At 34.1% G+C, this 26748-nt stretch overlaps 1 protein-coding gene across 1 annotated transcript in view; it reads right to left on the reverse strand.

Annotated features, from left to right (window-relative positions):
- pigk (phosphatidylinositol glycan anchor biosynthesis, class K) overlaps window positions 1-26090 on the reverse strand; it is a 78120-nt gene extending 52030 nt beyond the window's left edge. The window contains exons 1-9 of the mRNA XM_073849639.1: window positions 25955-26090; window positions 22782-22835; window positions 20691-20782; window positions 20235-20370; window positions 19812-19923; window positions 19632-19728; window positions 15153-15270; window positions 9541-9651; window positions 5217-5389 (exon numbers count right to left, since the gene is read on the reverse strand). Coding sequence (XP_073705740.1) covers window positions 5217-5389; window positions 9541-9651; window positions 15153-15270; window positions 19632-19728; window positions 19812-19923; window positions 20235-20370; window positions 20691-20782; window positions 22782-22835; window positions 25955-26038 — 977 coding nt within the window. The 5' untranslated portion in view covers window positions 26039-26090. The remainder of the gene's footprint in view (window positions 1-5216; window positions 5390-9540; window positions 9652-15152; window positions 15271-19631; window positions 19729-19811; window positions 19924-20234; window positions 20371-20690; window positions 20783-22781; window positions 22836-25954) is intronic.
- Window positions 26091-26748: the final 658 nt, after the last annotated feature.

The following is a 26748-nucleotide window of genomic DNA, read 5'->3' on the forward strand; positions in this document are numbered from 1 at the left end:
TCAGCTGCTGTATAACAGTTGTATTCATAAAGAGTAGAATTTTAATGAGGGGTGCTAGAAGCGATAGTGGTTTATAATGTATTGGCTATTTCTCATTGTCGTTCTCAGTCTGACTCATTCAAAATGCTTTTCCTGGCCCATCGTTCAGACCTCAGTTTTTAAACAGAATTAATGTTGTTTTTCTGTAGTAATCAACAATATTAATTAAAAAGACATGAGACATGGAAGACCTGAACGATTTAGCTAAATTAGCTTCATACGCTAATTAGTTATACATTATCTTTGAATATTAGAAAAAAGGAATAATGCTATTAGTATTTACATAATCTGACTTCAAACCCTGACAACAGCAAATAAAGAAAAAAATAATGCAGGCTTTTTGGTCAAAAGCACTGTAGATGAATTCAGATGAATTATGATTCAGATTTGGGTCCGAACGTAATTTGATTTTAATCATATTTGCTGCTGGTATTCCAATACAGCTACAGTAGATAAAGTTAATTCACTTCACTATGAAGCTGAGGAATCTAATATGTGTTTATCTAGTCTTATCAACACACTGACTGCATTACAGATTAGTTTGACAGCAGAGAAAACCTGTGATATATTTTTTTCTTTTCAGATTAGTAAACCAAGAAATACTACTGCCATCTTGTGGCTTGCATGTTTCATAACACAATGCCTGCAAATGCAATCAGTCTTTTTACAGCCATTTACTTGAATCGCTTTTTTCACAACTCTTCACACAATGAGCACAACAGCAGCCTTCGCAAGCTAAATTGTGGATCGTTTATCATTGCTTTGGCACAAAATGCATTCAAGGACTACATCAAATTGAAATATTTTCTTACTTCAACCACTATAATTCCTACAAAATGTACCTACATGGCAATTTGCCTTTTCAAAACTATTAAACTTATGTGCAAAACTTAACTCTTAAAAATGAAGATGCTTCATGACGCCATAGAAGAAAACTTTTGTCTAAATGGTTCCATAAAGAACCTTTAACATCTGAAGAATAAACGTTTCTTTTTGGAGAAAGAAGGTATTTCAGATTATAAAAAGGTAAGAAAGAGATGGTTCTTTAAGGAACCTTTGACTGAATGGTTCTTTGTGGAACCAAAAATGATTCTTCTATGGCATCGCTGTGAAGCACTTTTTAAAGCACCTTTATTTTTAAGAGTAAAAAAATATATAAAATAAGACAGAAATTTGTAAATTTTCTACAGCATACTGCAATATATTCCCAGTCTAAAGAATTAAATACTATCAAAACAAATAGATTTCGCTTAAGCTGAACTCCTAAACAGTATTAGTATTTTCATTTCATTACCATCTATACAAAAGGGGAAAATTTGTACATAGGAATAATTTTGTACATACACCATGTAACAGCAGTCATAAAATAAAAACCTCTGCTAGTGTTATAGAACAATTGAGTTGATTTAAGATATATGTGACCCTGGACCACAAAACCAGTCTTAAGTCGCTGGGGTATATTTGTAGCAATAGCCAAAAATACATTGTATGGGTCAAAATTATTGATTTTTCTTTTATGTCAAAAATCATTAGGAAATTAAGTAAAGATCATGTTCCATTAAGATTTTTTGTAAAATTCCTACAGTAAACCTATCAAAATGTAATTTTTGATTAGTAATATGCATTGTTAAGAACTAAATTTGGAGAACTTTAAAGGTGATTTTCTCAGTATTTTGATTTTTTTGCACCCTTATATTCCAGATTTTCAAATAGATATATCCTAACAAACTATACATCAATAGAAAGCTTATTTATTGAGCTTTCATATGCTGTATATATCTCAGTTTTGTAAAATTTAACCTTATGACTGGTTTTGTGGTCCAGGGTCACATATATTAAGTGTTTTGGAAGTATAAGTGCATTTTGAATGTGAATTTAACTGCTGTGTCAAGCTAGAAGTGTAGAGTGTGAAAAGTTTTGAAAAAGCATTGGGAAATGAGTCCAAATGATTGTTAAAAAAAACAAAAACCTTTTGACATGTAAATTTATTCTACTGCTGAGATACACTGAAAAAAAAATGATTAATTGTTAAGTGGTTGCATTCAATTTATTTTAGCAACATTTAAATAAACACATTTTGTTGACTAACTTTAAACATTTTTTTACTTAAATGCAGCTAAAATAAATTGATTCCAACCACTTGCCTTAATTTTTTTTTGTAAATTCAATGAATATTTTTTTTCTGTGTACTTTTCCTGAAATTATCATCAAAACTGAAACCTTTAAGACAAAATTAAACACTTTATTTTAAAATATATATTTTTTAAATACTAACTGAGAATGCATACACGTATATTTTCCAAAGAGAACATTAAAGCAAAGTAAAACAGTATTAATTGTGTGTTTACATTATTATTCTTGTTATATCTGTGCTTATTTTGGGAAAAAAAAAAACTCTAGGTTTAAATGTGAATGAAAACCATCAAACGTATTTAAAAAAGAAGAAGAAAAACAGAAGAGAAAAAATCCTGATGTTATATTAAAACTACAAACATTTCAAAAACAAAACAATAAACTAAATATTCAACATCACAGGTAATTGTTACTACACTGTAATTGTCGTCAGTTGTCCTTATATGCTCTCACAACTTTCCTGCTCCTATTCGGATTTCATATTCCTTTCAGCCCACCCCAGAAAAGGTCAACAGCACTAGCACAAATCTCATCTGAGACAAGACCTTCCTTCTTTTTGCCCTCCACCCTTTACATTTGTACATTTCCCTCTTGTTTCATTTGAGCAGTTTGTTTGTATGAAAAGCCAATGGACCCTTTTGCAGCTATTGTACTTTATTCACAGTGAGGTTCAAAATGGCGTTTCAATATTTTTTCTTGCTAAAGTTCACATAGTGAGAAATGTCTGCTAAACACATTTAAACTGACATTGCGATTCTAGAAGAGAAGGTTTGACAGATTTGAAACTTGGCTCTTTTTAAAAGAAATAGCTCTTTCTATAAGAAAATGGCTTTACGGTTTAGCATATTTGGCCAGTAAAATGGATTTTAGCATTGTTCACACTGTAGGCCTATACAAAACTACTACTGAAGTCTTATTATCATTAGAAGTAAAATGGTATTTATCATCAACAGTAGTCATATTTATTTTACTGGAAACCTGTGTGATCTGGTTTGGCAGATTTCATTGTCATTAGAGGAGTCAATATCACTAATAAGATTTTTAATAGTGTGCATCCACAATGCTTCTAATGCTTCATTATATAAGACTGTTTGCTCTGGAACATTCAAACTGGGTTAATTAAGGCTGCTGCTCTAACCATTAAACACTCATTTAAACATTTTTAATTATGCCGGACCAAAGAAAAAAAATAATAATTACCTGACAGAGTTTTTATTATTGTTATTATTATTAGGGTTTTTTGTTTTTTATCTTACACTTGACAATAAAGTATATAAATCTAAAAGGCAATTGTAACTAAGAATTACAATGGAAAAAGTCAGAACTGTGAGATAAAAGTCCATAAAAAAGTCCAGACACAGTTGAGGTCAAAAGTTTACACCCCCCTTTAAGAATCTGCAAAATGTTAATTATTTTACCAAAATAAAAAGGGATCATACAGCATGCTATTGTTTATTTAGTACAGACCTTAATAATATATTTCACATAAAATATGTTTACTTATAGCGCACAAGAGAAAACAATACTTGACCCCATTCAAAAGTGTTCATACCTGAATGATCCACATCTGTTTTTTTTTTTTGTTTTTTTTGTTTAGTGATAGTTCTTCATGAGTCCCTTGTTTGTCCTGAACAGTTAAACTGCCTGCTGTTCTTCAGAAAAATCCTTCCGCTCCCACAAATTCTGTGGTTTTTCAGCATTTTTGTGTACTTGAGCTCTTTCCAACAATGACTGTATGATTTTGAGATCCATTTTTCACACGGAGGACAACTGAGGGACTCATATGTAACTATTACAGAAGGTTCAAATATTCACTGATGCTCCAGAATGAAAAACCGGGCATTAAGAGCCAGGGGGTGAAAACATTTGAACAGAATGGAGATAAATGGTGCCTAAATATCATGTTTTTTTCCATTTAGTACTGCCCTTCAGAGGCTACAGAAGATACTTACATGTTTCCCAGAAGACAAAACTCTTGTGGACTATATGTAAACATATTTTATGTGAAATATCTTCTTCAGGTCAGTACTAAATAAAAACATGCATTTTGTATGATCCCTCTTATCTTGGTAAAATAATAAACATTTCACAGATTCTGAAAGAGGGATGTAAACTTTTGACCTCAACTGTAAAAGTCATTTATTTCCATAATAAAGGAAAAGTCCACCCAAAAATGAAACTTTTGGTTCCCACTGACTTTCATTGTATGGATAAAAATGTTGGCTACCAAAATATCTTTTATTATGAACATTAATATTCTTCTATTATTAGAAGAAAAAAGTCAGGTTTTAAACATCATGAGGTTTTTAATGGACTGTTCCTTTAAGAGACAAATCAGTTGTGACCCTGGACCACAAAACTAGTCATAAGTAGCATATTTGTAGCAATAGCCAACAATACATTGTATGGGTCAAAATGATCGATTTTTCCTTTTATGCCAAAAATCATTATGATATTAAGTAAAGATGTTCCATAAAGATATTTTCTACATTTCCTACTGTAAATATATTAAAACTTAATGTTTGATTAGTAATATGCATTGCTAAGAACTTCATTTGGACAACTTTAAAGGCAATTTTCTCAGTATTTTGATTTTTTGACCCTCAGAATCCAGATTTTAAAAAAAATTGTATCTGGGCCAAATATTGTCCTATCCTAACAAACCATACACCAATGGCTTATTATTATCAAAGCTTATTTATTCAGCTTTCAGATGATGTATAAATCTCAATTTCAAAAATCATCAGATTTGTCCTACAAACATCTTGTAGGTCATGGCCCCAATGAACAGGATGTAGCATGATCCAGCTCCCGCACACATTATACCACAACTTAATGTTTATTAAAGCTTTCAATGACTATAAAGGCAGTATAAGCCAACTGCATTAAATAATTTATTTTATATATAATCATACATTATGTCCTATAAAAGCCAATTCTGAATAGGCAAATTAACTCAGTTCACTACAGAAGATGCACTGCGTTTTTCTAGGAAACTACAATGCTCAAGGTGATTTAGAGACTAATGACTGTATTTTACTTACTTGTGTATTGGCTGCTCTACAGGGGATGTCAGATTGATAGTGTCCTTGGTGATTTCTACTTTGCGGACACTTCCGAAAAAGTCAGTGATGAGGACGCTCCCCGGATCCCTCTGGAATAGGTCAGTTCGGTGACCCGGAGTGGACACGCACTGACTCTGTGGGCACACCTTAAACTGAAACAAACACAAAACTATCAGTCAAATGAGACTTAGACACACAAACAAAGAAATTAATTATGGGTTGCCAAGTTCTAAGAGCGCATTCATTCCCAAATGGATTTGCAGTTTAATAGAACTGCAAGCTGTCAGAACTGAATACAAAGAAAAAGAACAAAAATTACCATTTAAATAACATCTGTTCTTGCACATCCAGCTATGGTGTGCAAGAAAGTGTCATTAATATGAGATCTTGTGAATTCTTATAAAAACAGACTCTGAAAATTAATGAAAATCGGCTTGCAGATTAAACATGGACACTGAAAATGTAACCAGTAGCAGCTGTTGTTCATTCAGGAACGTTTTCACCATCATTTTCATGTTAAAAAATATGAAACATATGTAATTAAAATGTTACCTTGCATACACTCCATTCTAAACGATTAAGCATTTGCGTTTCTGTGAGGTTTAGGCCATTATCTAAACATTAAATACATCGAAATTTAGGACTTACTCTTAATCCACCCTAAACTCTAAATCATCCTTTTTACTATGACCTCAGGATGAAATATTTTAAGACTCAATCCGGTCCAGCTGGAATGAGGCGTGTGGGGGTCGGCATTAAATTGCATTCACATTCCATAATGTGACATATTTCGCTGAATATTCTGAAACTGAATATTGAATGAGATTCAACAATGTCTGATTTTATCCACTGGGAAATGATTGGATTGTGAAAAGTGGACTTTTTATATCAGAATGGAGCCAGACGGGAATGCGGGTTTGCAGCTGATTGTGGAAAGAATGGAAATTTTGACCTGCTGGGAACCGAGATCATGACTGGGAAATTGAGACTTTTTTCTCTTATGGAATAGCATGCTCATATGAATAATGCACAAAAAAACATCAAGAATGAGGTCCTTTGAAAATGTTTGTAAAATGAAAGCATTTGAGAACTAATGCAATCAATAAGCTTATTAAATTCATAAGCTGCAATTGCTAATCAACAAAAAAGACAAAATGTAGGATTAAAGACCAAGTAGTTTTGTAAGTTCTTGACTATTTGGATGTTAATGAAAAGAAAAGCAGCTATAAATGAAAAGAACACTGTCCAGAAATTGCATGATTAACACAGTCTAATTAACATCAACAACAAAATATTAGTAATAAAACAAAATAAAATAAAATAAAGTAGAATGAATGAATGCATTAGTGAGTGCGCTTATGCTCATTAAGGCATTTATTTTATCAAAAATATAGTAAAAACAGTAGTAGTAATACTGTGAAATATTATCAGAATTAAGAAACAGTTGTGCTGCTTAATATTTAAAAAAATCATGACTTTTTTCAGGATAGAGGAAGTTCAAAAGAATATCTATTTGAAATAAACATTTTTGCAACAACGTAAAAGTCTTTACTGTTTACTTTGGTCAGTTGTATTCATTCATCCTATACAAGTTAGGGCTGTCCTCAAAGATTTTTCTGCTCGACTAGTAGTCGTTCATTTTAAGCATTTTTATTATTAATAAACCATTAAAATTATAATAATGGGCCTTTAATTGCCTACATAGCGTAATAAGCTCTCAACCGCACACATAAAGCTGTCTCACGGGGCATAAGTAAAGATTATGAATGTCAGGATTAACATTTTAGTCATTTATTGATAAACTAGTGCTTTCTTTGTTTTCGGCTTAACAGATAAAGATCTCTGCAGTAGTGGATCCATCTGTATGCATGTTTCATATGGATTACATAATCTGAGAATATTTGTTTTCCATTTGAATTGGTTTATTTGAAAGTAGACATTTCGCTATATATACAGTATATATTTTTTTCCATGTCTGTAAGGCAAGTATACATGGAGTTTCTTTCTTTCATTATTTTACAAAAGCACGTTTCGTTGTTATTGTGACTGCACACAAACAAATGTAGAACCTTTACAGATTCGAAAGATGTATTCCTCTTATCTGCATAACCAAAAATGACAGTATTTTAAGAGCAAGTGACCACACCAGTGCCTCCATCTGTCATGCAGTGAGTGCGCTACTATTCAGCTTAGCTCACATTACATTGAGCAGTCATGTAAAGTTGCTACTACTTACATATTTCAAATGATAAGCCAAATTTGAGGTTGATATATGACAGATGAGCTTTTGTCCTGCCCGATGTACTATATTACCACATAGATCAGCAGTTAAAGGGGGGGGGGGGGGTGTCCAATGCTGTTTCATGCATGTTAAGTTATTTACACTGTTTAAGAGTTGGATTCTCATGCTAAACATGGCCAAAGTTTCAAAAACTGATTTGGAGTATTTCTGTGCCAAATACACACTTCCGGGTTTCTTACAAGTCCCTGAAAGTTTTTTTCGATCATGGCTGTTCATGATGTGGAACTCCTTGTATGGGCATTTCTCCCAGAAGAGCCCGCCCGCGCACACATCGACCAGAGCGAGCGCAAGAGCACGCCCATCAACACACTTCATTTGGCTGCACTTCTGCATGGGACGCACTCGGGAAGAATGTCTCTAAAGAAGTGTGGTTTTGTTTGTAAGGCAAAAATAACCTTGCTCAGCTTCTCGAAGAACCCAGCGTTATGTGAACAGTAGATGAAGTTTGTTTTTCTGGGGCAGAAACTGAGTTTTGCAAGTGTGTTTGTTGCCGAACGTTTTATAAACAAGGCCCAGTTCGACGCTGAATTTGCACATTGTTTGACACTGAAAGATGTAATGGTCCCAGCTATAAAAGATCCCGTCCATGATTCAGAAGTGCAGCTGGTAAGTGAAACGGCATCAAATGTCTGTGTTTTGTTGGAGATCGACGAGCGAGTACTCGTCAATCTTTAGCTCCGCCTATGGCGCGCCTCCAGGAGCTTGGCTGTTTTTGGAGAGAATCATAAAGTTGTATCTTTTTTGGTAAATATGATAAAACTAAAGACTTTTTGGAGATATGAAGGATGCAGTACTACTCTATAGGTACTCAAGATTAACATGAGATTGGATGAAACTGTGTGTGTTATGCTTCCTTTTAACGACCTGTTGTCACAGACTGTGTGACTTTGCCACTTCCTGTGGATTAATTTTTTTTTTCTGCAATTTGGTGACTAATAAAATGTTGGTCGACCAAGCCTCTTTTCGTCGACTAGTCGAATATTAGGGGGCAGTTCTAATAGAAGTATTGATTTCTCTCAAAACAACTAAATGTGTTTATAATATGACAAACAAACCAACCTTGACATGACTTCTAAACAACATTTACTGAACATCCAGTTTAGAGGCAAGGTTTAAAAAAATGTACTTGATGCAATTTCAGAATTAATCTAAATGAACCTTCGGCGACAGAAGAGCATTATGTTCTAGCACAACTCCCACTGCAGAGTGAAAGCCAGAAAGGCATTCCGCAATCTTTCTGATGACAGTGAAAGAGAGATCATTCATGCGAGAGATCATTCATGAGAGTTCAAGTGGCCTTTTTCTATCAACATTAAAACCTCTCTCTTTCTCCCACAGGAAATCAATAATATTGCTGCTAATCCAGTAGAATGGAGAGAGAGAGAGTGAGAGAAGAGCACGGGGAACAAAAAAGCACCAGAAAAGAGGCTGTTGCTGGACCTGTTTGATCTAGGAAGCACTGTGCCAAGCAGAGAGGATGTGGAGGGCAGGAGAGATCAAAATGGATTGTGGGAGTTGGTGGGACTCCAACCACTCAGATGAATGGAAGAGAAACTCAAGCTCACCCAGGCCTTCAGAGAAAAGGTCTCCCTCCTGACTGTTTCAAAGCTGTCTGACCTACACCTATATTAGCCACTCTGTTTAAAGTGCTGTGCTAAGAGACATGTAGTCCGCAAGGCCGTTCTTTTCATCTGAGGCGACAGGATGTCTTTGTGACGGATGCTTTTTAAGTTCAATTCACACTGGTGGAGAAGAGAATACTCCTACAGGACCTTGCAATATCCATATCATTTTGGCTGGAATTATAAACAGGCACTAAACAAACAGAAATGCACACACACACACACACACACACACACACACACACACACACACACACACACACACACACACACACACACACACACACACACACACACACACACACACACACACACACACACACACACACACACACACACACACACACACACACACACACACACACACACACACACTTACCAGATCGTTCATGTTGGCTTGGCTAGCAGGGTGGACTTCCTCCAGGAACTCCAGTAAGTAGAAGGTGTACTTGTCCATCAAATGGACCCCTATTGCCAAATCTGGCTGATGCTGTATGGACAAAACAATACAGGTGAAACAATTTCAATTTTCTATACTCACCTAATAGATTAAAATCTGTATCAATTATTAATATTTATGGCATTCTAGGGTGTCACGGTGATATATTTAGAGTGTAGTCTAGTTTAGTGTAGTAAAACCTGTTTACAAGTTCTTTGTGAAAAAAAAAATGTTTGCAATCAATTTTTTGCATTAAAACTTAACAGTGGTTTAGTTACAGCTTCTGTCTTTCAACAACAACAAAAAATCCTTTAAAGGTATTTCATATTTTTCATATTTTATTAATGACGTTGTTATATTTATTAATTTTGGCCTAACAAATTTGAGTTTTTTTTACCCACTTTTAACCAAATTTTGAAACATTAAAAAACATTTATTAAAGCAGGTATTAAACATACAAATACATCCCTATAAAAAAGTATGTTTTAATTAGTGCTGGGCAATGATTAATCATTCACAATGAAAGTTTTTGTTGTATAGATAAAGACATACACATACAGTATATATATTTTTTTAATATTTACATGCATTTACATGTATATATTTATATTCATATCATTTATATTATATAAAAATATTTTTAATATATAAACATAACATATTTTTCTTTAATATATACATGCATGTGTGTATATTTACATATACATTATAAATATACACAGTACACATATATACATTATGTACACAAAAATCATTGCCCAGCACTAGTTTTAATTTAAATTATTGCCATACTGTACATATTTGCTGCCTCATCCTTATTATAGTGGACAAAATAGTAACAAACCTTTCAGAATAATTTTTCATTAATAATTTCATTACCAAGATTAACAACCTTCACATAGCTGGTCTGATACACTTCTGTTCAAAAGTTTGAGGTTGGAAAGATTATTATTAGGGGTTCAAGTGCGCAGCTTGTAACAGTCACAGATCAGCAATCTCCACATAAAACTGATCGTGCAGACCAAACCGTAAGTCGTAGAGACTTGAAACTTTGAGGTATGGTAGTACTCACACTGAAAATGAATGAAAATCATTCAGAACTTCTAAACCGTCAGTCGCAGGCTAAAATGTCTTATGTTGTTGGAATCCTTGGCTCACGTTGGCCTCGGATTCGGTCGTGAGCTCGAAAAATTTGGGGTATTTCACATTTTTCGAAAAACCTATTTTTGCGAACTAGTCCTAATTTTTTCAACTTGATCGGAACAGGTGCAGAAAGATTCTCTGGAGGGCGAATATCAATAATTATTTTTTTTAAAATTGAACTTTCGACTCACAGTCGCAAAGGGTTGCCAAAATTTTTGAAAGGAGCAGGGCCACTTTAGTAAAATGCCTATAACTCCTGAATGGAATGAGGTATCTCCACCAAACTCAGAACACTTACGTAGGAGCTCAGTCTGAGGTCACATGGGGGGAAAAAAACGCTTAGCCACTTGGTGGCATTTTAAGAGGGAAAAAACATAAAAGCGGCTATAACTGCGCAACCATTTGTCCTAGGGGTAGCCGTGGCCTAATGGTTAGATAGTCGAACTTGTAACTCGAAGGTTGTGTGTTCATGTGTGTTTACTACTGTATGTGTGCACTTGGATGGGTTAAATGCAGAGCTCAAATTTCAAGTATAGGTCACCATACTTGGCCACACATCACATCCTTTCCTTTCCTATCAACATGGTATGAAAATTGGTGTGCACGATCTTGGTCCGAAGTGCCACAAGTGTCTACAAGGACATTTGCGTATCTCAAAAAACATGGCCACCATTGGCCATGCACCTGTTAGACAAGGTTAACGGAGGCCAATCGGAACGGAACTTGCTTGGCCAGTTCGACTCACAGGACCAAAGGTCTGAGAGAAGTTTGAAAGAAATTGGGGGGGCCATAACACATTTTTCAAGGGCATAAATGATGTAAATGATTGCATGTCACGTTTTTTTTTTTTTTTTACACACGATATTAGTATCATATGACAGAACTGCTCATTCCATACAACTTTGCCTCTAGAACCACTGCTGTCAATCAGATTGTTTGTTAAATGATTGGGAAGATGTAAAAATCCTACTTTTGCGAACTAGTCCTAGGTTTTTCACTCAATATGAAAAAAAAAAAAAAACACTGCAGTGCAATTCCCTGGAGTCTGTAGGTCAATAACTATCCAAAAAATTCTTCAAGTTTACCCTTTAGCAAGCTATAATGAGTCATTTAAAAAAGCGGCCTGTCCGAATTTACCCAAAATCCTATAAAGCCTAAAGGAAACTCAAAACTTTATGGAACCTTGTGAGCACATGCGACAGGTATTTTTCAAACAAGCATGCAAAGGTTTAAGGAGATCGGATCACAGCTGGTGCTATAACAGTCATAAATGTTGAAAAACATAATATGTCTATCGTAAATTACCTGTATTTGCAAAAAAAAAAAAAAAAAAAAAAAAGGCTTGCTACATAATGTCTTTTTTTATATGTGCCTAAACGCTTAAACCCTGGTAATCGCTGCTTACAGGTATATTTATTATTATTTTTTTATTATGTTTTTGAAGGACTGCATTTATTTGATCAAAGTAATTTGCAGTAAAAAATGTAATATTGTAAGATATACTTAAATTGTAAAGGGGTCCCATTATGCTCTTTTACAAAGTCTTTATTTTGTTTTGGGGGTGCACTAGAACATGCTCTCATGCTTGGTGGTTTGAAAAACACATTATTTTTCGCATTATTTACATTTTTACAATAGCTTTCTCTCTAGGCTGGCACAAATGGCTCGATTAGTTCCAGGTTTGATGAAGGTCCGCCTTCCGAAAAACTAAATGTGTTGTGATTGGTTAGCAGTCCCACTGCGTTGCAATTGGCGAACAGCTTAGACAGCGTTTCAGTACTGCTAACCCCCTTCCCAAAGCAGCAAGTTCTATGTACAACTGCGCAAGGTAGATTAAAGTGACTCTTAGGTTTTAAATATGGATATTTTTCTTACAAAAACACATCGGATCGCTAAAGGAGGATCCCTCTAGAGCCATGTGAGGCACTTTTTATTATGGATTGACTTGTTTTGGACTGATGGAGAGAAACTTGTCTATGCCGTTCAGTCTATGCCGCTCTAAAGCTTAGGAGTGCCAGGATAATTTTTAATATAACTCAGATTGCATTCGTCTGAAAGAAGGAAGTCATATACACCTAGGATGCATGGTGGGTGTGCAAATAATACGCTACAGTAGTGTTGGTCCTATCGTCAGACTGCGAGATCGCGATACATGATATTATCATTATTGTGCTATTTTATTTAATTATTTACATGCCCGAAACCAGCTCCAGCATAAGGCTAGTGAAGCTTTCTACACTGTATGATGAATAAATATCTTACCACACACTGCACACATCTACGAAGCGGCTCTGACGCAGCAACCGATGACCATCACTCTAGTCAATGCTTGTGTTTAGGAGCTGTTCATTGTATTTCTTGAAAAGGGATTTTTTTAAAAACTGTTTGAGATTTGTAACTTTGTAGATGTGTTTTTTATGCCCAAACATACACACCACACACTGGCTAATATTAAAAAAAAGTGAAAAAGCATAATAGGACCCCGTTAAAATAACTATTCTAATTTACTTTAAATGTAATATCTTCCAGTCCTCAGAGTCTTCTGATCCATCATTCTGATCCTAATTATTATTAATGTCAATGTTGAAAATGGTTGAGCTGCTTAATATTTTTGTATATTTATATACAAACAAAATTTATTTTATATTTCAGGATTTATTGATGAACAAAAAGTTATGAAGAACAGAATTTATTTGAAATAGAAATCTTCTGTTAGATAATAATTAGGGCCGGTACTTTAACGCGTTAATTTAGATTAATTAATTACACAAAAATAACGCGTTAAATTTTTTTTACGCATTTTAATCGCACTTAATTTTGCACCGCGGAACGTTTCTCACTGGATGAGTTTCGGCGGACCGATTATACTGGAGCACCACCGCAGCACATCGAGCCTCAAGTATCACCTCAATGCTTTTACAGAAGGTCTACCTACCTATAGGGTACCTGAATTTCTGAAATGTAGGCTAGTATATTTCTAAATATCCCAGTGTTTCCCCTACCATTATCTTAGGGGGGCGCGTTTACAATGTCTCCTCCAAGAAAACACGGACTGGATCGCGGACTCCATTCATAAAAACCGAATTTACTATAGCGCGGAATGCCACGTAAATTCGTCGATTTTTGGATTGATAAATTAAAAGTTGGTCTGTCACTTAATTCAAATCGCGATATGGACTAGTGTCTGTCAAAACTGAAATGCAAAAAGACCGTTTTAATACGAATCCTGCATGTTCCGTTTGTATCTGTATGTATGAATGGTGGAGACGCGTTTTTTTTTTTACTACACGCATACTGAAGCACACGTGATGCTCCCGCTACTTTTTGTCTCCAAAGCTGCTGTCAGTGTCACTTTTACCGTTTCATTTGAGAAAACTAGCATCATATCATACTTTACACACAGAAACTTCACGGCAACCTGTCAAAATAAAAGTACGGTTTAACATGAAACAGAACAATATTCCTATTTAAATAATTGACAAAAAAAACAATATATATGATAAAAAATAAATATAACAACAAGATTAACCACTTAATTGTAGAAAAAATACTACAATTATTATTTAAATGTTAAATTATTATTATTTATTGATTTTAACAGCAAACCTCTGTTTGTTTGCCAAAAATTAAAGATGTTTATTTTTCATTTGATTAAAAATAAATAAATGTTTATGCTTTCATTTGATTATGAGAAAAATTAAAACACACAAGAATTTCTTAAAAAAAAAATAGCAAAAGATTGTAAAGCCCTATTGTTCAAAATGTTAAAATAGAGAGTTTTGGACTTATTTTTTCACTGAAATAAATGTTTTCGTTATTACAGAAAGTAGGGTAAAGTACCGGAAAAAAAAAAGTATGGAAACCTAGGGGAAACACTGTATCCTATTGCTACACTTAATGGCAATATTGCACTGGTCTGTTGGACTTGGTTGAACAAAAATAAACAATATTTTGTTGCTTAAGCTTATGTATTCAGTCATTATTCATTGGTATACTAAAAATCCATATGTAAAAACTTACTTCTCACTGTTCTCAGGTCAAATATTTATATGCGATTAAAATGCGATTAATTTCGATTAATTAATTACAAAGCCTCTAATTAATTAGATTAATTTTTTTAATCGAGTCCCGGCCCTAATAATAATACTAAATTACTGTCACGTTTTATTCATTTAAACCATCCTTGCTAAATATATATTTATTTATATATATATTAATTTCTTTTAAAAAATCTGAAATATCTTACTGTAATGATCCATGTACCATATATTAAACTGCTTTGACTTGAAGTTCCAAAAACCTTGTTGTCTATTATTTTTTATGCCAATGATTTGACAATAATATCTACAACTAGGCCTAATGTTAATTGTCTGTTGTGCAGAAGATGAAGAGCAGAAGGTTTGACTCACTGAGAGCGAGTCCTCTCCCACTTGGCTGCTGGCCAGGGCCATGAGGTTGGGTGAGTAAAACCTCTCATACATGGAGGCCCCCTGGCACGTGTCTATGATAAACAACAACTCGTTGTACCTGCAAAAAGAAAGGAGGTCATTTCAGAGGTGGTCGATTCTTGTCCTTTTTAAATCGCTTTCCTTGTATGATATTGCAATCTACTATCATTTGTAATTAAAACCAGCTGTGAAGTAATAAGAGCCCGTAGATCTGTCCTGCAGTAAAAGGCTCAAGGCTGTCTGAGCCACGCTCACAATACAACCAACACATCACTCACTGCAAGCCGTTGCCATGGTAACCAAGAATCCGGCATCCATTAATGCTCCATTCACAAAATAAAATATATAATAAAAATTAGAAACCACTTCTGGCCATCTCTGACGAGCGAGAGAGAGAGAATGAGAAGGCTTGAAATCGCATGAACCTGAGATGTAATGGGGGAGCAATGAAGCACAAAAGGGGCTTCACTAATTTATTGGATCAAGCCTGCAATTACCACATTGACAGGCACAAAACATCCTGTGCTGTAGTGCTCTACAGGAAGAGAGGAAGCTCTCATTGCACCTCACACTAGCCTCCCACAATATTTACACAGCGCTGGAACCTAAACAGCCTATTAGAGCATTTATAACACACAATTAATACGTTAGGCAGCTGTAGCGCTTCAGCCATGTACATCAGTACTGTGTCCAGGAGCCACACAATGAAAGCTAGACTGCATGTTTTATGTTGAGCATTGATGTCATTTAATGTGCGTTTTGGAATTTGTTTTGGTCAAATTCAGCAATTTGCTCTCAAAAGCAGCAATTACACAATTATTAAGCTGAATGAATACAATTGCTGATATGACTGAAAGTGTGACGTTGCTTTTATTCAACGGCTGAATAAGCATTGAATAAATGTTTATATTGAGAATTTGACTTTTTTCTCAGAATTATGAGACATAAACTCGCAATTTTGAGGGGGAAAAAAGACTGATAAGCTCTCAGAATTGCGAGTTTACAGTGGTTGCCAAAATGACTAGAACACTAATACTCTCGCCAGCTAAAAAAAATGGTTTTAAGTCAGTTGTTTCTATCTTTTGCTGTAGTGTGTCAGTAGGAAATATTAGTTTACATTTCCAAACATTCATTTTGCCATTAATTGTAATAATCCAGTGAGATTTTTGTTTGCACAAGAAGTCTGACAACCGCCAGTGCTTCACACAGAGATCTGACCTGATCATCATCCAGTCTGTCTGGAATGACATGAAGAAACAGAACAAACTAAGGGAAGAGTAAATCCGGAACTGTAGCAACGTCTCTAATATGCTTCAAGACACCTACCTGCAAAGCTACCTGAAAAACTATGCGCAAGTGGACCTAGGGCAAACGCTGCTTTGAACACAAAGGATGGGCACACCAAATGTTGATTTAATTTAGTTAATAGAAGTTAATTAATAAAGAAAATGTATTTATGACAGCATCTTCATTTTATAGTATTTTTACACAAGTGGCTGAAGCTTTTAACAGTACTATAGCTTTGCAGGTAGGTTTCTTGAAGCACCTTGGAGACGTTGGCACAGTTCTTCTGGATTTAGTCCGTTTCAGTTGTTCTGTTCTTTCATGTCATTCCAGACAGACTGGATGATAATGAGATCAGATCTCTGTGTGGAGCACTGGCTGTCAGACTGTTTGTGCAAACAAAAATTGGTAACACTTGACAATAAGGTGTCATTTGTTAACATTAGTTAATCTATTAACTAACATGGAGGAACAATGAACAATACGTTTGTTACAATATTTATTATTCTTTGTTATTGTTAGTTAATGAAAATACAGTTCATTGTTTGTTCATGTTAGTTCAATACATGTTAGTTCATGTTAACAAACACCACTTGTGATTTTAATAATGCATTAGCAAATGCTGAAATTAACTAAGATTAATAAATGTAAATGCTGTAGAAGTATTGTTCATTCTTAGTTCATGTTAACTAATGAACTCTGAGATCTTTCTTTACAAATCCACTGTGCTTCCACATTCGTCACTTCTTACTGGAGCTTGCGCTACACCTACGTCATCCGCTGGAACGCCAGCAAAAGTAAAAGTTTTAAATATGAATATTTTTCTTAAACAAAGGTATTGATTCACTCCAGAGGGCCCCAGAGCCATGTGGAGCACTTTTTATGATGGATGAATGCACTTTATTGGAAACCTCAATGCCCAGTCACTGCTATTATAAAGCTTAGAAGAGCCAAGACAATATAAGTTTAATATAACTGTATTTTTTAATATAATTGTATTCGTCTGAAAGAAGAAAATCATATACGCCTAGGAAAATGAAAGTAAATCTTGGGGTAATTTTCATTTACTCACCCTCATGTCATTCCAAACCTGTATGAGTTTCTTTCTCATGTTGAACATAAAAGAATATATTTTTAAATAATGCTGGTGGTAATCGAAAAGGTAATGGTCCCCATTGACTTCCATAGTATTCTTTCCTTACTATGGAAGTCAATGGGGACAAACAACTGTTTGGTTTAAATTCTTTAAAATATCCTCTTTTGTATTCAACACAAGAAACAAACTTACAGTGCCCTCCACTAATATTGGCACCCTTAGTAAATATGAGCAAAGGTGACTGTGAAAATAAATCTGCATTGTTTATCCTTTAGATCTTTCATTTGAAAAATCCACATAATTCTAACCTTTCATTGAAGTAAAACGATGGAAAATGGGGGGGGGGGGGGTATCTCATTATGAACTAAATGTTTTTCTCTAGTTCACGTTGGCCACAATTATTGGCACTCCTAAAAAATTGTCTAAGTAAAATATCTCTAAAGTATATTCCCATTAATATTAAAAAAAGATTTAGCACACCAGGGTGCCTGGGAGTATAAAATTGTCCAGTCATGACTTTCTGGTCCACAGGATTATAAATATGAGGAACGCAAAAGCCAAATTCCCTTAATCATCCATCACAAGAAGTAAAACCAAAGAATGTAGTTCTGATGTGCAGAATAAGTTTGTTGAGCTTCACAAAATAGAAAGTGGCTGCAAGAAAAGAGCTAAAGCATTGAAAATCCCCATTCCCACCATCAGGGCAATAATTAAGTTCCAATCAACTAAAGATGTTACAAATCTGCCTAGAAGAGGACGTGTGACTATATCATCCTAATGCACGATAAGGAGGAGAGTTTGAGTGGCCAAAGACTCTCCAAGGAACACAGTTGGAGAATTGCAGAGAATAGTTGAGTTTTGGGGTCAGAAAGTCTAAAATAAGATGATCAAACAGCTCCTACATCACCACATGTTGTTCCAGAGGGTTTCAAGAAAAAATCCTCCTGGCTCACCCAAAAACAAACGCCAGCATATTCAATTGTCAGACATGATTGGAACTTCAAACAGGACTGGCTTTTATGGTCAGATGAAACTAAAAATTAGCTTTTTGGCAGCCAACCCTCCAGACGGTTTTGGTGCAGACAGGTATAAAAAAAAAAAAAAAGTATCCCATGTCCACGGTTAAAAATATTGCTGGGTCTTTAATGTTGTGGACCTATTTTTCTGCCGGAGGTCCTGGACATCGTGTTTAGATACATGGCTTCATGGATTCTATCAAATACTAGCAGATAAAAAATCTAAACCTGACTGCCTCTGTTAGAAATCTTATAATGGGTCATGGTTGCATCTTCCAGCAGGACAATGATCCTAAACAAACATCAAAATCAACACAAAATTTTGCCACTGAGCACAGAATGAAGCTTCTACCATGGCCGTCCCATTTCTCTGACCTGAACCCTGTATAGAAACTGAAGAGAAGAAGCACCAACATGAAGCTGGGAAGAGAGAGATTCTGTTTGAAGGAATGGCCTCTGATCTCTTGTCAGGTGTGCTCCAAACTCATTAGACATTGTTGGAGAAAACTCAGAACTGTTATCTTGGGAAAAGGATGTTGCAATAATTGGGTGCCAATAATAGTGGCCAACGTGAACTGGATAATACATTTATTTCATAATGAGATTTCACCCCTAGGTTCTAGTGTTTTACTTTAATGAAAGGTTAGAATTTTGTGAATTTTTTGAATGAAGGATCAAAAGCATAAATTACGCAGATTTATTTTCACATCCACTTTTGCTCATATTTACCAAGGGTACCAATATTAGTGGAGGGCACCCTCAGGTTTGAAACAACATGAGGGTGAGTAACTGATGACTATAAATATATTTTTGGGTGAACTATTCCTGTAAGTGTCTCAGCCAAGAGCATAATGGTGATATCCATGGATACAGGGTGGGATTAAAACTATAACCATTAATTTACCAGAACAAATCTTTCACCACAAAATTAAGATTGTATGTGGTAAATGTTATTGTTTAATATTGAGTATCCATAGTATTGATGAAATCATGTCAAATATGTAAGAGTTACTGTGAGTCCTCAGCAGCTCTTTCTATAATTACCTTCTCTTTTGCCACATCTGCTCAAAGGCATCAGCCAGCTCCATGTTGCTGATCTCCTCTGAGTCCTGGAACTTCAGGAAGCCATTTCCACCATGACCTGTGAAAATGGAGACCCACAGATTCAGAAAAAAACGAAACAAGAAACGAAAAAGCCAGTAATGAGGCTTTTACCAGTCTGACCTGTCAGGTAGATGAGAATGTTGCTGCGGTCATCGGAAAGCAGCCGTTTGGATCGAGGGGTGCTGGGGGGGAGACGCCCTGTCAGGACTCGCAGGAAATTCTCAACTGTGACCTGCAAAACAAAAAGAAGTGCTTTTAAAATAAGAGCTACCACAAAAAGCAAGTGAAGACTGGAGAAACAGAGTCTAAATTTGCCGGTTCATTCGGGAAACATCACTACTGTATGCTGCTCAGAGACAAACAGTCAATTCTAGGGATGCACCGAATGTTCAGCAACCGAAATGATTCGGTGCATCCCTATTCAATTCTATTTTGATTTTAGTTTAGAAATATTTCAATTAAGCTTAAAGATTTCTAGTGCTGAAATAACTAGCAGAACTTCCAATATTAGTGATATTAGTTTAAAACCAAGAGCAGCTTCACCTCATATCCGCGGTAATCCACTTCCACGTCATCTCCATACACATTCAGCTCCATGTTCTTATGACTGAACACAGTGGCCGGTTTGGGGTTTCTATAGTTACAGGCCATATCATCGGCTAGCATCAGCACAATGTGACTGGGAACGCAGAGCAAACACATCTAATCAGAGCAGACAGGAAGACTTTTACTCTGGCTAGAGACACAAATATCACTGCCTCGTTGTGACAAAAGAGCACACATGCAGCTATCTCTGGAGAACACAACCAAAGTAATGGAAAAACTGTGGGTAAAGACTATTTAAATAATGTGTCACTGTGTAATGAGGATGCAGGAGGGAACAATAGTTGATATACAATAGATTGGTCAAATTATATTGTTGTTCAACAGGCAACTGTTTTTTAAATGTGTCCAGAGAAAATGCTGTAGAGTATAATTGAAGTAAATGAGTAAGTTTACCTGTCTGGAATGCCCAGTCTCTTTACACTTCTGTATACCGACAGCGTGTTCGCCACATGCCGGTAATTAAACCAGAATCTAGATGTGCAGACCTAGACATAAACATCGTTATAAGACTCCAAAAATTATGAATAATCAACAATTAAGAAAGCATGTTGGCAAAGATTGAATTCTAAACACATTATTAAAACGTTATACCTCTAAATTAGTTTTTCCCCCTTCTTCTTCTTTTTTTCAATGCTAATATATGCTATTATAATATATCTACAGTATAAGCACCCTTAATTACATTAATGTTAACCAGCGATAAATCCTAAAAGTCTAAAGTCAACTACAACTTTTTTTACAAAACCTAAAAGAGCAACCTAAAACAATGGTTAAAAAGCAACGTCTGTGTTGTCTTGCTTATTTTCTTTTCTTTTCTGTTTAGATTTAATCCACTTTTATTTTACTTTAGCAATAGTAGTTTTAGTAACTTATAAGGTAATATCTAGTATGTATATTTAATTCATCTTTATTTTAATTATGACAAACTATTTTTGATATAGTTTTAGCTAACAATAAAAATCCTGAATATAATACAGTGGTTCTTAAAAAGGAGGTAAGGGCCCACTAGGGGGCCTCAGCAAACTTCTAAGGAGGCCTCAAGATGACTTAATAAAGACAAAACAAGTATTTAAAAATGTAATTTATTTCAATCCAACCCCTTTTTTCCTTTTAAGGGGAGACACTGCAGGCAAATACACTGAGAGTTTAGGCTTTTTGGTGTTTCATAAAGTGTTCTGAGTTCTGTTAAGTGTTTCTTTTATAGCACTTTTTCTATTTGTGTCAACAGATTTCAATTACAATCCATATTTTTAAAGGCCGTTTTCTCAAAATTATTTTTTTTTCTCTTACACTGAGCCATAAATCTCCACTTCAGTAGCACTTACACACACCAAACTTTACATTTTTATCCCTATCTATATTCTGAAGTTTTTTTTGCAGAGGGATTTGTTCATATATAATTTGCTTGATTGTATACAACATTTTATACCCCCCAAAATGGTAAAAAAAAAAACATAGATTTCTGTCTGTTCTAAGTTTCTTTCTGAATTATGGAGTGATAATCTGAGATACCCAAAATCCTCTCAAAATTAGAGTATAAACATTTGACTCTAAATTAAACAAGAATTTTGAAACTGACTTCATCCAGTGTTTAGATTTTATACTAGAAATATATGCAAATTAGCACATATTTTATTAAATAATGCCTCATTTGCATATTTAAACCTAAGATTTTAAAACTTGTAATACAAAAAATGTTTGCAATTATCAATTTAATCAATTAACTGGGTAAGTAAAGTGATAACTCTTATTAGTTATTTTTTTACCCTAGTTACTAGTTATGCCAAGCTCTGTATCTTACAAAAAAGTTTGTATCTTAAAGGGATAGTTCACGAAAAAACGAAAATTCTGTCATTAATTACTCACCGTCATGTCGTTCCAAACCCGTTAAACCTTAGTTTATCTTCAGAACACAAATCCAGATATTTCTGATGAAATCTGAAAGCTTTCTGACTCTCCATAGAGAGCAAAGGTCCTGCCGCGTTCAACACCCAAAAAGGTACCAAGAACATCCACTAAATATGAGACATCAGTGATTCAACCATTGTCAAATAAATGTTTTATTTCTTTTTTTTTTTTTAGCACAAGTATTCTCGCAGCTTCATAAAATTACAGCTGAACCACTGATGTCACATGGACTATTTTGTCGATGTCCTTCATACCTTTCTGGGCCTTGAACATGGTAGGACCCTTGCTGTCTATGGAGGGCCAGAAAGCTCTCAGGTTTCATCAAAATTCAAAAACATCTTAATTAGTGTTCTGAAGATGAAAGAAGGTCTTACAGGTTTGGGACGACATGACAGTAATTCATTACAAACTTTTTGGGTGAACTATGCCTTTAAATCAAGAAAAAACTTGGATGAGGTGTTTAAGCAATGATTTGCTTAACATATGTTGTTGTCTTGTTATGTTTCAGTAACAAAAGTACATGTTTAGGAATTTACACATTATAAATCCTTATAAATTCTCAAAATTCAAACTTACCAGGACTGCCCAGTTGTTGGTGTGGCCACTGCTAAAGAACTGTCCAGCTTTGGTCTAAAAAAAAACAACAACAACAAAAAAGTCAGAAAATGAAAGTACAATATTAATGCATTAAACAAATTAAACAAGACTCAACATTTGAAACATCCGATTCTAATTCAGTTTCACATGTTATGTGCTCCTTCATGCAGACTAATAATGCAAATGCATTAATAATGTAATCAAACTCTCAAAAGTAGTACACAACGTAAGAATTCTCTCTTACAGGAAAACCCAAAGGTAAAAGAAAAGTAAACTGAGACCATACATACTTGTCCATTTTAGCCTAGGGCTGGGCAATTTGGCTTAGAATCAAAATCTCGATTAATTGAACATTTTAACCCGATTACGATTAATGAACGATTATTTTATTTATTAATAAAATTATATTTAATTATATTTATATAATATTTTTTTGCCCTCATAGTTCACTGACAAGTTTTGTACAGTAAATATGTTCACATATTACAAGCGAGAGATTTTTGGATGAAGGGTGCATTACTTGATTTTAAAATAATTGAAGGAAACACACTATCTACGATCTGATTATTAATTGAACATCAGTGTTGAACAACTGAAATTAAAGCAAGCATTGCTTAAAACGAAAAGTCACATTTTTCTTAAATTAGTGAAAATAAATAACTTGCACTATTGGAAACAAAATAAATAATTTTCAATGTTTTTCATATTAAAAGTAGAAAATAAGCACTATCTCCTCTAAATAAAATTACCCTTGTATATCCTGTAAATACTTTTTACTGTATAAATACTGTTTAAGCTCTCCATCGACATGTCGGCGGAATAACGGAATGGAGCGCTAGTGTTTTTTAAAGGGAAAGTAATTGAAATAATCTTCCTGGAAAATTTTTAACGATTATAGGTTCTGAATGTCGATTTCGATTATTTTTCGATTAATCGCCCAGCCCTATTTTAGCCACTGTATGAAAGCTTATGAAAGGCACTAAAATTCTAGAATATGATGGCAAAGTGCTAAGAGGAAATATTGCCTCCATATGTACTGATTGAATGCTAGCTGTATGCACTTTATAGGGAAAAATTACAAGGGGCATGAAATGATTGCTTTGAGATGCATTTGCAGGAGGTCATGTGACAAAACATCATGCACAGGTTTTCAACTGGTGAAGCTTTAAAACTAGTTAGACAAAGAAGACAAATATTCATCAAATGAAGCATACATACACTTATAATGTACACATTGTATTGCTTTAGATATTAAATTTACATATCAAGTGGCATAGATTTTGAAGATAGCTCATCACATGTCAAAAGAAGTACACTTTGACATAATTAAAAAAAGAGTACTTACTATAAAAAAATAATATACTTTAAAAACTATAGTCTAACTGCATGCAATAATTAATTGTTATTTTCAATTCACTGAAAATATATTATGGTTTAAATTCATATAAAATGCAATTAGTTGAGCTTTTTTGACTTAAGAAGGATTTTAGTACATGATTAATTTCATAGGCATTTATGGTAAACTAAAATATACTAAATTGTCCTTTTTTTAATTGTCCTTTGTGTATTATTTTTGATTATTTGATCAAAAATGCAGAAAAAAAGCAATAATACTGCAAAATGTTATCACAATCTAAAATAATGTTTTTTTTTTTTTTTAATATACTTTAAAATATAATTTGTTCCTGTAATGCAAAGCAGAATTTTCATCAGCTGTTACTCCAGTCTTAAGTATCTGATCCTTCAGAAATCATTCTAATATACTGATTTATTACTAGAATTATCAATTGTGCTGCCAAATATATTTTTTTCAGGATTCTTTGATGAATAACAAGTTAAAAAGAACAGCGTTTATTCAAAATATAAATATTTTCTAACAATGCAAATCTATGCTATCACTTTTTATTCATTTAACACATCCTTGGTGAATAAAGGTATAACTTTCTTTCAAAAAAAAGAAAGAAAAATAAAAAATACAAATTTACTGACCCCAAACTTTTGAACAGTAGTGTATTTTGTTAGAAAACCTTTCTATTTTAAATAAATGCTGTTCTTTTGAACCTCTTATTGATCAAAGAATCCTGAAAAAAGGTTCCAAAAAAATATTAAGCAGCACAACTGTTTTCAACATTGACAATAAATCAGCATATTAGAATGATTTCTGAAGGATTATGTGACACTGAAGTAAATATATTTAAATAATATTTCACAATACTACAATATTATTTTTGATCAAATAAATGCAGCCTTGATGAGCATTAAAAAAAAAAAAAACATTACAAATCTTACTGATCCCAAACTTTTGAGCGAGCGGCAGTGTAGATAGATTTTATGTACAGTTTTTAAATACATATTTTTTAATTTGAAGTACACTAGACATGAACATGTAATATAGTTAAGCTTCTTGTATTGTTTTAATACACTTCTTTTTCACAAGGGAAGCACATTTATCATGAAAAGCGTGTCACAAAAAGTGTGTTAGATTTAAAATGATGCCATTCTCTGAAGCAATATTAAAATTTAGCATTTTTTATATTGTTTGATGTAATTGTGTGGATGTGGATGTCTGAATGCATCAAATATAATTAAAGAGAAGTGAAAGATGAAAATTTTGTCTTACATAGAGTGAATAATAACAATGACAATAACAACAATAAAACAATGCAGTGTATTATGTTTGACAATTACTTCTGTACAACAAGATGTTTACACTTGCTCATTAGAAAAAGCTTCACAAATATGTCAGTAAAACGCCAATTTTGTGCTTTGTTGTCATCTGAACAAAAATCTATGAGTCACGATAATGAGTAACTGATTAAACAAAGCCAAACGCCTGAAAAAAATGTTACGTTTAGAACAAACTGGCTATCATCATAATGTAACACACAGGCTGTGTTTCAAAACCTAGTAAGCTGCCTACCTAGACAGTACTGTATTTTGGGACATCCCAGGCGTTAGCCTACATATGTATGTGCATGTATGTGTGTGCTTATACATAATAAATCGTAATTAACACAGCCATAAGATAATAAAAATAAACATTTAAAAAAGAAACCTTTATGCTGAGCTGAGAATATTACTGCTGAAAGCTTCACTGTCCATTCAGTGAATCAAAGAAACGTTTCACAGCAGCTACGAATAAAGACACTTACCTCAACATAATTACTGTATGCATGTGGTATGGAAACGAGCAAATTAATAAATGCACATATTGTTATTAAATTGAAATAATCCATTTTGTTTCGTCAATGGTTCAGTGACAGGCTAGATTTGGAACCACAACCAGGAAGCGTTACACTTCCGGTTTGAATAAAAGTCAAATTTTCTAGAATAAAAGTCCTATCTCAGCTGAGATATTCAGATTTAGCAAAGAAAACGGAGGACATTAACATATGATTACGCATTACATTTTATCATGAACTTTTGTCTCATCAATTTAAGCAAAAACTGTGGTCATGTTTAATGTAAAAAGCTGAATTATTATCACATTTTGAAGCATAGAAAATGTTTATCATACATATTTTCTGTATTTATACTATTTCTTCCCTACCCACAAATTAGCCATCTGAATTTCATGAGTGTTCCAACAAGGATTATGCACACATTCATTTGAAACTGGTTTGATTATATTTAAGACATTTTTTTTCTCAGGCACTTTCGACAGAAGCAGTTTTTCTCACCTCACGTGATGGATGTTTGAGGATCTAAAGCATTTACAAACGTCGTCTGAATTACACAATAATATATTTCTAGGACATGTTTACCAGCAGGCACCGACAATGGATCAAGTGAGATTGTTGGACAGATGGAGGCTAAAAATGTCCAAATCCGGCATGTATGACACTTACTGTGAAAAGGTTACTACATACTAGTAATACAGGCTAATAAAGAATTGTATTAGTCACATTGGTGAAATATGAAACTCATCAATAAGATTCATTACATT

This window comes from Garra rufa, chromosome 10 (genome assembly GCF_049309525.1).
Source record: "Garra rufa chromosome 10, GarRuf1.0, whole genome shotgun sequence".
In the NCBI taxonomy this organism is placed as follows: Eukaryota; Metazoa; Chordata; class Actinopteri; order Cypriniformes; family Cyprinidae; genus Garra; species Garra rufa.